The sequence below is a fragment of the Morone saxatilis genome, unplaced genomic scaffold (assembly GCF_004916995.1).
Source record: "Morone saxatilis isolate NCDOM2014 unplaced genomic scaffold, NCSU_SB_2.0 Contig22, whole genome shotgun sequence".
Classification (NCBI taxonomy): Eukaryota; Metazoa; Chordata; class Actinopteri; family Moronidae; genus Morone; species Morone saxatilis.
Genome location: NW_023339785.1, coordinates 25563 through 42203, shown reverse-complemented (window position 1 = coordinate 42203; position 16641 = coordinate 25563). Strand labels below are relative to the sequence as shown.

At 41.3% G+C, this 16641-nt stretch overlaps 1 protein-coding gene across 1 annotated transcript in view; it reads left to right on the top strand.

Moving 5' to 3' along the window:
- LOC118333527 (storkhead-box protein 2-like) overlaps positions 1 to 13761 on the top strand; it is a 29361-nt gene extending 15600 nt beyond the window's left edge. Inside the window, exons 3-4 of the mRNA XM_035669213.1 lie at positions 4385 to 6767; positions 7553 to 13761. Of these exons, the coding sequence (XP_035525106.1) occupies positions 4385 to 6767; positions 7553 to 7757 (2588 nt within the window). The 3' untranslated portion in view covers positions 7758 to 13761. The remainder of the gene's footprint in view (positions 1 to 4384; positions 6768 to 7552) is intronic.
- Positions 13762 to 16641: the final 2880 nt, after the last annotated feature.

The window sequence follows — 16641 nt, the reverse complement described above, 5'->3', positions numbered from 1 at the left end:
CGGCGTCTGTAGCAACAACAGTGTAACCTCGGCACCAATGCTGGTATTAGTACAGAAACATGAACGTCATCCATGAACCACTGGAAAGCCTGTCAAGGTCCTTGCCAATAGTTTGGGCAAAGATCACTTCAGGGCCTTTTAGCATAACACCTCAGAAACTCCCACACAATTCATGAACCATCGTGCGGAAGAAAAAGATAAGATAAGATAAGATGAGATATACACTTATTAATCCCGTTAGGAAAATTTAAGTTGCACACAGCAGCACACGTTGGGAAGGACCTGAGCCTCCTCAGGAAAGAAACAGGCCTGTCTGCCGTTCTTGTAGAGGTCTCAGTGTTGGTCCGCTCCAGTCCAGTTTGTTGTTGGAGGGTGTCACCCCCAGGAACTTGTAGGTGTCCACAATCCCTACCCTCTCTCCCCTAATAGCGCAACTGGGGAGGGGAGCCTCATTGCTGCGCCGGAAGTCCACCACCAGCCTCTTTGGTTTTTCCCGTGTTGAGCTGTAGGTGGTTTCTGTCGCACCAACTAGTGAAGTTTCTGGATCAGGTCTCTGTACTCCTCGAGGCATGGACCGAGGCAGGTAAAACCCCGGGCTCAGCAAAGCCGTCCTAATAAAGTCTGATGTCTGGAACCATTTCGGATTTAAAACAACACAGGACAAAGAGCTGGATAAAACCAAAGTTGGTTTGCCAGATCTGCCCAAGCGAGCTCAGTTATTGTAGAAATACTGCAAACCTCAAAAACCACTTGACAAGGTATCACACTACGCTAACGTTAGCTTCCGACAACAAGCCGTCCGCGCAAAACCAAAAGGAAACTGAGGGAATCACTAACATTACCAGCCCGATTCTCCGCCAGGCATAATGATGAACAGGAGGCCATCGCAATTTTGGTTTGCAAAGATTTACGCGCCCGTACTCGGTAGGGTGGAAAACGAAGGGCTTCAAGCGGCCCATTCTGGTGCCGAACCACACTACGTTTAATGGTGTTTACGTAGTAACGTAACGTCGGAGGCGGGTGTTTTCAACTGCGGGTGATACTGAGTCACTTGCAACTAGGAGCTGCCTAACCCCAAATCATGTCAATGGAGCCCCTTTTCCTGCACAAGAATCTCACAATTAGTGAGAAGTGAGAACAAAGTCACAATAACACGGACTTGACTTTAGACAGTTTAAGTTTACTTTTAGTTTTGTTGACCATTATTATTATTTTTGCACTTTAATAAACAATGGCCTTAATGCATTTGCAGTATGGAATTGTAGTCAAGTTCACTTTCACTTGCAATTCCATTCTAATTTCAGAATTGCACTTTTGGAGACTTTTACTTTATTTAAGAGCAGATTGAATTGAATCGAATCGAATCGTGATTAACGATTCAGAACCTTATGAATCGAAAATCGAATCGATTTAGGAAATTGGCCATGAGCTGCTGTCTCACCTGGCTTCTTGTGATTGACTGTTTCACACCATAGTATGGTGAGTTCTGGGGCTTAGAGGATGATATCATACCCAGTGCATCATGCGTGTGTTATTACAAGGTTTGGTGCTGTGAGTGCATGATTTGTGTACAAAAACACCTCATGTCCCATAGTAATGGTAGAGGCCTTTTCATAAGCATATGCTGCCACTGCCAGTCCCCTGTAACAGTTGACTTAAGTTGGGTGCTGTAATAGGCATTCAGTTGTTTATGCTGGCCTTGCTTTTGTTTTAACACAGCAATGGCAAGACCCAGATTCTCTGCAACAAAGAAATGAAATGGTTGTGAGTAATCTAGATTCGTTAGTGCAGGAGCAGTTGGATAAATCACCTTTAAGTTGAGCAAATGCCTGCCTTGCATTCCATTGCAAATGTGTAGTTTTGTTTAGCACTGAGGTTTTGATTAAGTCTTACAGTGGTCATGATTTCAAAGTGTAGTCAGGTAGCCAAGGGCAGCTGTAACCTGTAACCTGTAAAAAATAAAAAAATAAAAAGAGACAAGGCTTGTTTGATGGCGATTGGTCGCGGTGCTTTGCTTACTATGTCTAGATGGTCCGTTGCAAAAACTCTAGTCTAGTGTAGTTGCCTACTTAGGTACTTGACCTTTGACAAAAATTTAGGTTTCTGTCGGCTTACTTTATGCCTTTTTCTGCGCTACTAGCTGCAAAACTACAAAATGTCATCTACATACTGTAATACGGTTGACCTTGTGCCTTGCGCAGTTGATTAAAAATTGACAGTGACTCGTAGCCGTGTTGCAGACAAGTGTACTGATACTGGACTCCTTCAAACGTGAATGGCAAGAGATATCTTGCCAAGAGATATCTTGCCATTCACTACAGAATGCAGCGGGATATTGAAGAATGCCAAACAGAGGTTAATCACTTTGTAGAATTGCCATCTAATTTATGGCTCTCCAACTCGTCTAGCATCACTCAAAACTTTGGCCTTAGTGGTGTCTTTTTGATTTTGTCTTTTTACTTTGTATTTCTCCACACATTTTACCATGCATTCCAGGATCAAGTCACTTTGTTTTTCATGCTTCTGTAGCACCATTACAAGTGGGGTTACAGTTGTCATGATGCTGTGCAAATTTCTCTGCTTTGCTGGCTCACAATGCTCTGTTATGTCCTCACTCCAACTCAAAGCTGTTTTAATTTTGTGCACCGTATTTACAATTCTACCTAAACGCGGTGGTTGCGGGGGTTGTGTATGTGAATATGATTAACATCAGTTTCAGTTTTATCAGACAGATAGGACCGTTTTACAGGTCTTACTTTAAAGGTTATGTGTATTTCTAGCCTAGGAAGGCCTGCTGGAGAGCCCATGTTATTCTCTGTAACAGTTGCACTACAATTGTCAGATAATTCATACACAGGAATTATTGCAGTGCACAATCCAGAGGCCCTTAAACAATGAGTGCAAAGCTGGACCTAAAACTGACGGACACCAGAATTAATTTAATCTGTCGTCCCAGTGTTCATGTGGAAATTTTGTGACTTTGTGTGTCTTTATTTTGTCACCGTGTGATTGCCCACAATAGAGAATTAATGAATGGTTGTGTAGCTTGTCTGATTATGTCCTCAGTGTCTTTACGCTAGGCGTACCCAATACCACCCAGCATACTGCTTATTTATGTGAATTAACCATTTACCCCAATGTATAATCAAACTGCTCAAATCTTCCCACACGCAAATGCAAAAATGAAATTATATATAAATATATGATATATGATCACCACATCAATTTTCCAAAACAGCAAAAAGGCAAAAAGCCAGCACACAAAATGTGTTTATGATGTTAGCTAAAGTTATTTAGAACATGCGTACAAAACTGTACTAATATAGTTCATGAAACACACTTTGTGATAACAGCAATTTATCTCAGCAGTTATGCAATTTAACCAAACAAAAATCAGAATCAGAACGATCAATGAACAATTTAGCTTTTTATAATTATAAATTATAAATGATAAAAACTCCATCTTTCTCAGCAGGCATTCTCAGCCCTCTCAGTCCAAGGTTTTGTATGTTGTCTATAGGTAAATAGTTTATACACACTTTATGGCGGTGTAAAAACTGTGTCAGTATCTGTTTTCTAACTATGAAATTTGCCATTTTCACATGATGATGATGATGATGATGATGATGATGAACTTGGCATGGAAACTGTTATAGAAGTTTAGTATGGTATTACTGTAGTGTAACAAGGTGGAGGAGTGAATAATACATCATGTCATACTGTTATACAATATTTCTTATTGGACGTGTGACAGTCACTCCTTGAAGGCATTTACACTTCCACACAACTGGCCAATCACTGGATAACGTGGGTGCAATTGTTGGATTATTCGTTTATAGAAATAAACATAGTCCCCTAATTCTGCTGTCAGAAAAAGAGTTTCTGATACTCTGAGACAATCTGACAAGCCCTTTGCTTAAAGCATACTGAGGCATTTACATAATACATTTCTGTGGAGGGATGCAGGCTCTATTCAGACTGTTAAATATAAAGGGAAAAGCTAGTTACTTTGTGGTCGTGGTGCCCTAGGTTTCTGTGACTGTGCAGTGTATTGAATGTTTGTTTTTATGTCCTGCAATTTAGATCTGGCGTGAGGTTAATACTTCTTTGTTTCACATAGATTTTGGACTCTACACATAATAACTTTTTTTCCATAAAGAAATCCCCTGAAGTTTTATTCCTTGGAGTTAAACATAATGGAAGGAGACTGAGCAAACCTCAGGAAGCTGCAAGTGGAACGCGTTGTTCGTTCTTAAATAAATCACAGTAATGTCATTCCAGTATGCGGTGGTTTATTCTGCTTTCATAATGAAAAGGGAAATCTAATGTGGACCTGTGTGAAATGTCCCTGCTCTGAATGATTTTTGTCTCTGATTATGCTTAGGTGTTCCCACACCAACGGAGGAGGTTCTGCACCATACACTAAGCATGTTGGTCCGTGAGCGGAAGATCTACCCAACACCCGACGGATATTTTATTGTAACACCTCAGACTTACTTTATAACTCCAAGCCTTGTCCGAACCAGCTCCAAGTGGTACCACTTAGATGAGCGATCCGCTGACCGACACCAACAGCAGCAACATCAGAACCAACAGCAGCATCAGCAGACACAGTGCACCTCTCCTCTCTCTGGCACTATCACTCCATCCACCTCTGGAGTCGTGCGAGATCGAACACATACAAAATCCAGCCAAAACCACAGTGGAGGAGGCGGGGATTCTTTTTACAACAGTTATCGTGGAGAAGACCCACCTAGCCACCACACCACCCTGCAGCGCCGATCCCCCAAAGACCACCGGGAGGCATACTCATCCCCGCACTCCTCACAAACACCTCCTCAGCAAGCAGGAGGTAACGCAGAAAAAAGTCGCAGCACCCTCGGGTTCCCCTTCAAGACGGACACGCTAACTAAGCACCGAGGTGGGGGAGGAGGAGGAGGAGGAGGAACTGGAGAAATAGAGAAACAAGCAGGTGGAGGAAGTGGTACAGGAAGTCGGAAATTTGGTTTAAAGCTGTTCCGTCTAAGCTTTAAGAAGGATAAGGCCAAACAGCTGGCTACCTTCTCTGCACAGTTCCCCCCTGAGGAGTGGCCGCTCCGTGATGAGGAGGCACCCAGCCAGCTGCCACGCCATGTAGAGATGGAGATCATCCGCAGAATCAACCCTGACCTTACTGTGGAGAACCTTGCACGGCACACAGCGGTCATGAAGCGTCTCGAAGAAGAGCGTGCCCAGAGGAGCAAAGCATCATCAGCCAATCACAGCTCTAGGAGTAGGAGAAGTGGTGGTAGACACAGGAAGCAGTCTCAGACCAAACTCAGCCGCTCACATAGCAAGACAAGGATGTCCCGCGGTGAGCCGAGCGACGGTTCCCACTTGGAGCTGGCCGACAGGGACTACAGAGCCTACTCATCTTCGCTGGCTCGGTCCCCGAGGGAACACGCACTGGCCGTGGAGCGGCAGCGGGCCCGGCTTCATCTGGCACACAGCAACCCCAACATCCTTGACTCCTCCCACCTCCCTGTCACCCCGGAGTGGGATGTGTCTGGAGAGCTCGCCAAGAGACGCACAGAAATGCCTTTCCCTGAGCCAAGCCATGGCCCATCAGCCCACCACTCCAAAGTCCACCGCTCACACTCCCATACCCAAGAGAGGAAGTCCAGGAACGAACGCAGTGACAAGGCCAAGGAACGTTCCAGATCCATGGACAATTCTAAAGGACCTCTTGGAGCTGGATTGATCGGACCACCTGATTATTACGACGACCGGAGCCGTTACTATACTGACGATGGCACCCTGCGAGCCAATCCGAGCTCTTCTCACTACTCTCGTGCCACACCACCCTCAGCTAAGCTGCCTGTGGATTCTATGGGGTTGGATGGTGGCAGGAGCTTAGAGAAGAGTAAGAGCAGGGACAGCCTGCCAGCATACTCACCCAAACCACTGCCCACCTCTGTCCCTCCTGATGATTACTTTCAATGCGCCGGTTCTGAGGCTGTTCTCACAGCAACAAACCCACTCGGAACTCTGAGCAAAAGTAGCCATGATGGGTTAAAACTAGGCAACACTGAAAGGCAAACAGACAGACAGACACCACATCCCCTAGAAAATAAGGAGGACTCAAAGGTGGGACCTAAGGGTGGCAGCCTGCCTCCAATACCTCTTTCTATCCCTGACCTCCCCCTTCCTAATGGACGTCCATCCCACAGTGCCTCCTCTGGTCAGGAGAAACGTAAAGAGATCTTTAGTAAAGATACACTTTTCAAACCTCCTCCTAGCCTCCCTTTGCCCGGCTACAGCTCTCTGAGAAAACCCCCAGTCCACGCCTCCTGTACTCTGTCATCGTCCTGTGATGCACTCGATTCCCAGGAGGCCTTTGATGCTCCCAAACCTCTGATGGCCACACCACCTGCTCCCTCTCAGGGGATTGAATCTACAACTAGTGCTGCAGAGGCCTCCTTCGACTACTACAATGTGTCAGACGATGATGAACTCGAGGAGGGAGGGACTAAAAGTCGAGGAGATGACGAGAAGGCTGGAGGAGGCGTTGTTGGGATGGGAGGAGGTGGAGCAGGGACCATGCAGTGGCTATTAGAGAGAGAGAAGGAGAGGGATCTACAGAGGAGGTTTGAAAGAACCCTGACCTTCCCTGGTGCTAAAGAGAACCTTCCAGAGCCTAGTCAGAACCAGCAGTCAGCCCACTCTGCTAGACTAGACAGTATGGACTCCAGCTCTGTTACTGTTGACAGTGGATTCAACTCTCCAAGGTGAGAACATATATAATACATACTGCATACATAAACATTATTATCCCTTATTTCTGTACCCAGTAGTGTATAGGCATATTTAACCCTCTCCTTTTCTAGAGCCTTGCATTGTGACATTGTTAGCAAAAAGTTGTACATTTGTTTCCTTGTAAGCTAAAATGTATGTACTTTTAGCACATGCATGCACACTAGTGTGCAAATTGTAGTTAGCTGTGCAAAATGGGTCCATCAAATGCAATGTAGGGTTAGACAGGATTGCTTAGGTTAAGGAAATTAAACTTAAGTTAAGTGATTCTGGATTCAAAATGCTAAAAAGCAGTTATTATTGTCAGTTGTTGTTTTCGAGGGCTGAGTGAGCCAGGGTACATGCATTTCATTGCAATTGAATGTACATAGTACATGTACATTCAATTGTACATGTAATACATTTGAAACTTGAACTTGAAACTACTAAAATCCTAACAATATCTGGTTTTTAGTAATGTAATGTAATACTCAAAAATATAACTTCATCTTCTAACAGATGTTGTTGTTTAACTCTCAATTATTTAATGCTGTGCTAGGCATTTTCCATCTCAGGTTTAACCATGAGTTCAAAGCTCTGATAAAGCCTAAGAATAAAATTTGAAATTATGTAGGTTCTGACCTGCATTCATTGCACACTGGAAGTATTTGATTCTGTTATCTGTTTCCTCTTGTTTGTCTCTAGAAGTGGAAGCTTCAAGCTCTTTCTTGTTCAGCTCTGGTGTTGTGGTTCTATAATTTCTCAATGTGTGTCTCTGCAGAACAAGGGAGAGCTTAGCATCTAACACCTCATCCATAGTGGAGAGCAACCGTCGGCAGAATTTGGCACTGAGCCCCGGCCACCTCGGCATCACTACCGGCAACGGTCCCCCCTTCTCCTTCCGCACCATCCCAGAACCTGCTAGCACCCAACCAGAGAAACTCCAGAAGCCCAGCGCCTGCCTTGCCTCAATCACCAGCGTCTAGGGGTGTAACTAAGGGTTGGGTGGAGTGCCAAAAGCCAACGGACAGGGGCCAGAAAACAAAAGTACCACCCCAAGGACTGTTACACCTGTAGACTGACTGAATCAGTGGAGCTGCCACAAGCCCACTGTGGAACTATAGCTGTTACCACACACGCATACACTCTGTCAGAGGAATTTAGACCACCAGGAAATTGCTCTCTTTCTCCCTCATGCACACATGCGTGCATGCGCGCACACACGTACACACCAGGCCACTGGGCAGACTTTGACCATGTCATTCTACAGCCTCTAGTTTACACACTGCTGTTGTGTTGTTACACTTTTGTGGGTTATAGTTATAGTATGTGTGTGTGTGTGGGGGGGGTAATCTGTTATCTCAGGTCATGTTATTTCCACTCCCATTCCAGCTGCTACAGATTAGTGCATCTCCCTCTTGTGGTGTCTACTGGTATTACACACTGAAGACGCACAGAAATGCAGCTCTGCTGACTACTGTTACTGATGGTACACTCACGCTTTGTTAGCTTTTGGTAGACACCCTATAAGGTGCAATGCCACAGGACATAAAACAGTCAATACTGTTGACCATCACTCAAAATGCAACAACAATGTGAGGTGGTCAGTCAAATGAGTAAGACTGCTTTTACTGTACACCCTAACACCCTCTGTAGAATGAAGCTGAGCAGTTCTTTTATCTGTTGGATGCCATGATGCCCATCTAAACTGCCTGAACACACTTGCCAGTTTTTAAACAGCTTTTAAAGGTGCAGCAGGTAACTTGAAAATAACTAATTCTCATATTTGCAGAAATCTTCACTGTATCCTGAGTTCACGAGACTGATCATTAAAAATTAGGGTGTTCCTAATGGCTTTTGCAAGAATTATTTAAATTGAAAATTGTTGAGTGTCATTCCCAGGTCAGCTTGAGATCCCAAAGTCATGCATTCTTGTAAGTATATAATGAAAGTATGACAAAAGGTTCTTTTATCCTAGTTACCTACTGCAGCTTTAACTGTCTCCTCCAACTGTCACATATATGGACAGGCTGAGGTGTAGCTCCAGGGAAGAAATGTTTGACGGACTGTTTTGAGAGGAACAGAGGCACAGTGTTTGTCTCTTTTTGACGTTACCCCTCATGGTTGGGATGCAGCTGCGTCATGTTTCCACTCTGTCCAGCAGCTTCCAGAAACAATCCTCTGCCATTCCAGTCTGCCAGTATGTCAATTTCCACTGGACACATCCAGTCTACTATTATAACAGGCTGGGTGAATTTTTCCCCAAAAGATAGGGGGAATTAGTTTGTTACAACAGCACAGAGACGGCTGAGTGGTAATGAAACATTTTGCAAACCTTTTGAAATAAATAATATATTAAAGAAATCAGAGATGTGACATTAAAAAAAGCTAGAAAGCTATGTAAAGATTATACGTACAAGTGAATTTCTATACAGTGTATAAATGCCTATATTTATTGACAGTTGACATACAATTAATATTTAATGGCATGCTACATTTTGTTACTGATTTTGTCTTTAGTACATATAGCAAAATTAGTTTTTATTGTTTGTTTATAGAGTCACTTCACAGTGATATTCAGATATAAGCTATTGAGGTCCTGCAGATGACTTTAACAGCCACCATACTGGCAGGCAGAAAACAAAAATGTCTCTGTCCTGCTAGCATGCAAATATATTCATAATGACTGCTGAGGTAGCTAATTTAGATTAAAAAAATTTAATTTCTACTATGCCAGTCACACCACTAAATCAGCAGTTAAATGTCCAGTGTTTAACCTTTAGGAGGATCTATTGACATAAATGGAATATAATATTCATAGATATGTCTACATTAGTTAATAATCACCTGAATATAGGAATCATTATGTTTTGTTACCTTTGAATGTGCCATTAATAGCTACAGACAGTGCTGGTCGCCTTTTGCGGAGGTTGTGAAGGTGAACCGCCATGTTTCTACAAAAGCCCAGAAGGGACAAGCCAAACACTGACTCTAGATAGGGCCATTTGCATTTTTACATACGTTTTACAGCCACCATAGTTTCTCCCTCATGCTTAGAAAGAGAGGTTGAACCAAGTGAGTTGCAAACTGCAACTGCACCGCAAGATGCCACTAAATCATACACACTTCACCTTTAAACGCCATCTTATTTATTCTTTAACAAACACTGAGATTTATCATTATCAGTGACTAAAAGCAGTGTCGTGGTGGTGGTGGTTCTGGTATTGGAGATACTATATACGAAGGGACCATTGTAGTTAAACTTGGACACAGTTCACAAGGCTTTGTAACTTTTATACTTATAAAAGATAACTGTAGACACTGAAAAACAGCATTTAGCTTTGTTACAGAAGGTGTAGTACAGTGACTACAGTTGGCTACTCATGAAGATACTTTGGTCCTCATTTATATTGACTAAATCAGCTAATGTTTATTGTGACTCACTCAACTATGATTAATGCTGGAACAGCACCGTTTGTCACCATGCCTCACCATTTTCTATTCATATGAAGCCTGCAGCACACTGTATCTGTTGTAATGTTAGCCACATTAACTAATTAAGAAACAGACAAGGCGTAGGTGCTCATTATATTAATGATTTATTCATTTATTTATTAATTTACCTTGGCAGACTGTTACCAAAGGTTACATATGAATCAATATGCACTTGAAGACCTGAACAGGAACAGTATAGCCCTTACATTCATGTAATTCCCTTTTTTACCACTATATTTCTTTAGCTCTTTAGAACTCAGGTGAGACCTCAGGTGGTCAGAAGGTGGATACCAGCCCCATTTGATAACTTCATGGAGAAACTATGAATTAGCCATTGTTGTTTATGGAGCTGTTGTGTTCTTCTGCCCATAAGTATGGCACTCAGCACTAGATATCAATAATCACAGCAAGACCTCAATAAACACAGAAACTGAGATAGTCATTGGTTTTGTTTTTACATGAAAGGTTTTCACCATTTATTGCTTCTATACATTTGATGTCAGCTAAACAACTTGAAAGAAAAACAAATCCCCTTCATTCCATTAAACACAGCAGAAAAACCAAAAACAAGTGAACCAAACAACAATAAATGTGTGAAGATTGGGCTGCTTGAATGACACAGCTGCATCCAGTGGTGAGGGGTTAGTCACATCACTGTTGAGTTTCATAGCTTAGATGTTTGATTGAGTAGCTGGCTTCTTCTAAGAGCTGGGAGATTTTAACCAGCAAAAATCACAGACTATTTTCACTAGATGGGTTGTTCACATTCATTAGGAGGAGCTCTACTGGCAAGGTGAGGTGGCTGAGTGTCCAACAGAGAATATGAAATGAGATCCAGAACAAAAAACTCATCCAGACAGTGTTCTACACAACAAGCAGGGATGTGACTTACTTTTTTTAATTCAGTAGTTCTTTATTTATACACAACTTTACCATTCATTTATATTTCTGTCAAGCTCATGACTACGCACTGCAAGTCTTTCTTCAAAATTTGAATCAAATCCCAGAACCACTGTCACTCCTGGTGCTGTATGATGTATTATCGTCAGTGATTGCCATGATAATAGTCATAATGAAAAGAGTGATGATATAGTTGGAATATAATACTAAAATGGCTGCTTACACTTTAACTTAGACGGACAGTGGGACCACTGACTTGTGACACTTCGAGATGTAAAATAAGACCCACATTCAAAATGTTTTTTTCTCAGTAATATAAAACTAGACCTGAGCTAAGCTGGATTTACCTATCTCAACAATTTCTGCAGTCCTATAGGTCAATCATTTCCCATCCTCCTATAGGCTCAGAGAGCTGTCAGTCATCCCAGTGTTGTCGTCCTATAGGCTCCTTTAAAACTACCTCCACAGCAGCAAAAACACAGCCTGTCCTTTCTATTCGCACTGTCATCAGCCTCTAGCCTGTGAATGTCTACACACAGATGCATACACACATATACACACTAACACGCTACACATTGAATTGCTCGACTCCATGTTGTTTCCTTCTCTTCACTAACAAGGTTTCTTCTAATGGTACATGATAGCATTGTGGTTCATTGCCACTCTCGCCTTTGAGTGTGTTCTCAGTTTCCACACTGGAAGGCAGTAAGAATAGTCTGCCACCATAGCCTCTGCCCAGTTCCATCAATTTTGACATCATAAATATTTGCTGTTCCACGATCTGACAAGCACTTCATTTGAAGCTTACTGACCCTTTAAGTGTGCCTCAGTAAAAGATACAAGTGTAGCTGCTTTTGGTTAAAGAACTCAACTTGAGTTAATTTGTATTGTAGAACTATTTTCATAGATTTCCATGTTTTCTCTCAATGTGGGGTGCTCAGTTACCTATGGCCTGCAGTCCTTGTCACAGCTAGTGTTGGTCTGGGCAACATCATCACAACCAACCAGTACAAGTCACTAGAGTAGCGACAAGAACGAAAATCCTCATTGGCTTCCGATCTGAAAACACATTGTGTTTGTTGGAATGCACAACCAAACCAGACGTACTGCTACAGGGAATCAAACTCCTGCAATGGTAGTCTGTCAGAACAAATGTAACAAACACTTCTTTCATGAAAACTCCCTTGATTCCATTGAAGAACTAGTCAGATAGCTCCAGGTATGATGTAAAAAGGTATTATACTTACCACTAGAGTAGTACTCCCTGACATTTTAGTTCCCATTCTACCACTGCTTTCGGTTCTACACTGCATCCTGCCGCTACACAAGGGTCCAGCGTTATGTGTTACCACTACAATAAAAGGTTCAGTATGCTTCAAACTGCGAGTACTAGGACTTTGCCCTTTTCTCCCTCTATACCAGAGTACTGGTTTATATTCTCTCTGTAAGGGATTGATGTTTTTGTTCTGCTAATATGGTCACTGTTAAGGTCAACATTTTAAGATTCTAATCTCTGTTCTAACACTGCAAGATATTTAGTCTGTTACACTGCTATACTTGTGTTTTAGTCCCAGGGGTGCAAGGTACTAAAATCCAAGGGAGAAAACCCCTGGGGATACTACCAACAATACAGATTCTAGTCTCTGTTCTCTGACTGCTACGATTGTAGTGAGTAGTCTACAATGTCAGCAGGGTTCTAATACAAATAAAAGGTTTCAAGTCCTCCCTCTGTCAATATTCTAGGGTTATACTGTACATCCTTTCTGTATCTGTAATAGGGTTCTTGTTTCTGCTCTAACCCAATAGTAGGTTTCTGATACATCATTACAGTAGGCTTCTAGTCCCAATTATGCCTCTACCAAGGTTTGTAGTGCCGGTTGTATCCATGTAGTTTGGCCTTATTCCCTATTCTATGAAAGACACAGACAGGAATAAGTCCCTGTTCCACCTTTACTATTTAGAGGGTGCCCTGTCCCTACAAGTACAGTAGTTTCGGTCTCTGTTGTACCACTAATCTTGGGTTTACCACTACAGTTGATTTTTTTGTCCCTACAGTGGAGTTTAATCTCTATTGTACAACAGTTCAGGGGTTTAGGCTCTTGTTCCACAACCACAGTGGGGTTCTTCTCTCTGTTCTACATGTAAAATAGGGCAGTAGTCCCCTGTCTGGTGGAGGTCATGGGTTCCATTTCTCATGTGTGATGTTTACACTGCCCCCCACCCCAATCCTCTCTGCTACTGTCTGGCCCAGTGGCCCTCCACTAACCCTTACTCCCCTCCAGCTACAGTCCTGTAACCTTCCATCCCTTTTCTACACTGACAGTCCATGAAATGTCTTCCCTTAACATCGGTGGTGGTTTCTAAAAAGGTTCAAGAATAACATTGTTTCTAATGGTGACGGTATGTCATACCTGTAAATGATGTTTATCTGTCATGCCTAGTCAAATAATTTAAACAATAAAAAGAGGGATTTTTTAAATGTCTATAATATCTGAAAGTCCCTTTGATGTGTAGTACTGGTGTTAACGTTGTTGTAGTGTATGTGAAACCCTATGGGGATTGTGTTACTTTTTAAGATAATAAAATAACAATGTTTGGTTACACAACTGTTTATGTGTCATAATGTGATCAACCTTAGTGCCTTATGAGGATGCAAGCTACTAGGGCTCAGCTTAAACAGGGTGAGCAGAACAGATAAATAGAACCCATCTTCCATCCACCCAAATTCATATTGACAACGTTCCGTGCAAGGCTTTTGGAAAACGGCATAAATGGAAAGAGTAACTCCTGCACACTGATACCCTACCACAAATTTATTTAAACAGACATTTCGGACCCAACACTTCTTCGTCAGTGTTTAAAACACCTTATTACACCCATATAGGCCACTGCATGGACCAACTGCATGGCTCTATGATGAAAGGTATAATTAACCATCCAACCTGCCTAGAGGGATCATAGTAGTAGACATTAGTGTAATGGTTCAGTAGTATACTTTAACCCTTCTCTCTTCAACTGTTGCTGTTACCTTTATCCAATAAAGACAAAAAGCCCTAACAAAATAATCTATTCAATTCCAGCTTGTGCTAAGGATTGTGATGTGGTTTGACCAAAAGCTCCTTAACCCATTTCTGCCCACAACTGAAATATGGAATTGATAGTATACTGAAATGTATTCGTGATCAGTTACAGTACTAGTTACTGAGACAAAGTAATGTTATTACTAGTCATGAGACACTGCCCAACGCCGTTTATAAGATTACTCTGATAGGGCTGTCTTAGAGCTATGATTAGATCTGAAACCAGGCTGGAATACATCCAATACACTGTGGATGGAAAGGGTAAAGAAAAGGTAATAATAACTTGGGCAATAACCAACTTCTTTTTTTTTAATCTATTAATTATTTTCTCTGATTTAGTGATTTTAAATTGTTCTATTTCAAAATGTCAGAAAACTGAAGAATGTCCAATGCAATTTAGAAGAAAAAAATTTAGTTAAGACGCTGGATAAAGAATTAAACAAGCAATTATTTGCAACTTATTGTGTCAGTATGGGCTGACAGCGATTTGCACCTAGTTAAAAATAAATAAGTTTGGAACCTGAAAAGTTGGTTACCAGTTGGAAAATAGCCGGTTTTCCCTTGGGAGTGGACATGTCATATTCTACAGGTCTTGCATTCTGCAGTGTCTTTGCTGATGATGCATCCGATTGCTATGGTTCCAACTGATGGAAACACAGGCTGGTTCGCTAGATAGCACCATGGTTCCAAGAATCTTGAACAGAACTGGTTTAAGAATCAGAACTGATTTGGTGGGAAAGGGGCCAGAATGAGTCTGGATGACTACCTGTTCCAAGAGTCCTGAAAGAAACTGAGTAAGGCAAAAAGAAAATCTTATTTGACAAGCTGATACCCTGTAGAGAGTATAGCTTAGTGCGAACAAAATATACTGTAGCATTCAGCCTTAAACAACTGTTTCCTCATATTACACCACTGTGGTTAATGTTTGATTAAGTTTAGGCACAAAACAAAAAATAACTCTATTTAATGAAGCAACATTAGAATTAATAAATTGTCAGATTTGCCAATAAAATTAATTGTTAGGATAAATTGTTTAAAATGATATGGCTACCTACATTTCTCTTTATTTTCCAAACTACGTCTTTAATCCCCAAAATATTTTTTTACATGAGATAATGCTTTACTCACCTCTTTTATCTGGTTTTATAAAGCATAGGCTGAGTAGAACGCTCACTGGAAATTCAAGAACAGATGGAGGTCTTAAATGTTCAAAACTGTATTATTATGCCTCACAGGAGTTTTATATAGATCGTACAATTAATAACACAGCAGAACCCTAGATAAATATTGAAAGCAAACAATTAAAGCCTCACAACCTATTTCAATTTCAATTTTAATTTACACTATAATTTGGAGCCAGCTCCTTTGAGGATGTTCTATTTAAATTGGAACAATATACGACATGCTGCTGAAGGAACAATTTAAACAATAGTAACTACAAAAGTTGCATGATAAATGGAAGATCTTCACTTTAAAGAAGAAGAAACCTTCTGGTTTTGCACAGAAGTGAACAAACTGTCTCTGAAACTCTATCATGATTATATATTGTCTGTAATTTGAACTTTTATCTGAACTATTATCCAGTCTCTTCATGAGAGGTCATTTAAGGATTTCAAACATTAGCTGTGGCCAAAAAAAATCTTTGTGTAGTTTGATTGCCACAATTTATATATCATTAGCAGTACTTTATTACCCTTTAAGAATGTTAATTAATTATTCAATTTATATCTTGTACATGCTGTATAATTAGTCTGGAATTTGGACATGGGGACAGGTTCTTGATAAAAACACACACAAGAATTTAAATTACTGAAATAACCCAGTAGGTGCTGCTGTTACACAATACATTACAGGACACATGGTGCAAGCAAGCAATAGCATGTTGAAGCTGCATGTTTGTTGCCCCACTAAACGCTTGTTCTTTTACTACAGGCTGTTATGTACAGGAACATAGTGCCAAAACAAAGAAATTTTATGTAATTAATGTTAAGTGTAAATAACACAAATACACACCCTCACACCTCTGTGAAATGTCACTGGAGAGTTCTTACGTGTCATTTTTATTGGTCTCTATGCCTTATGAATAAATGCATGTTATCAGTACTACTACAGTAGCAAAAGACTGGTTTTGATTTGATTTGATTTGACCTCTTTTTCTTGTTTTACTTTTTCAAATGCAGTTCATAACCCCTTAAGCCTGGCAAAGACCACAATTTCTTTGTCTTTCTCTCACTGTGGTCTGGAATTGGACGTACAGTTGCAAAATCGTCATGTTTTATTTAATTTCCATGGGGGAACATGTGCAAATCAGTAATGGACACAGTTCTTCATTGTTTCCTTGTAGTTAGTAATGATTGTCAAGTGGGTGGAAAGCAGTGCCGGCCCGTGGCATAGG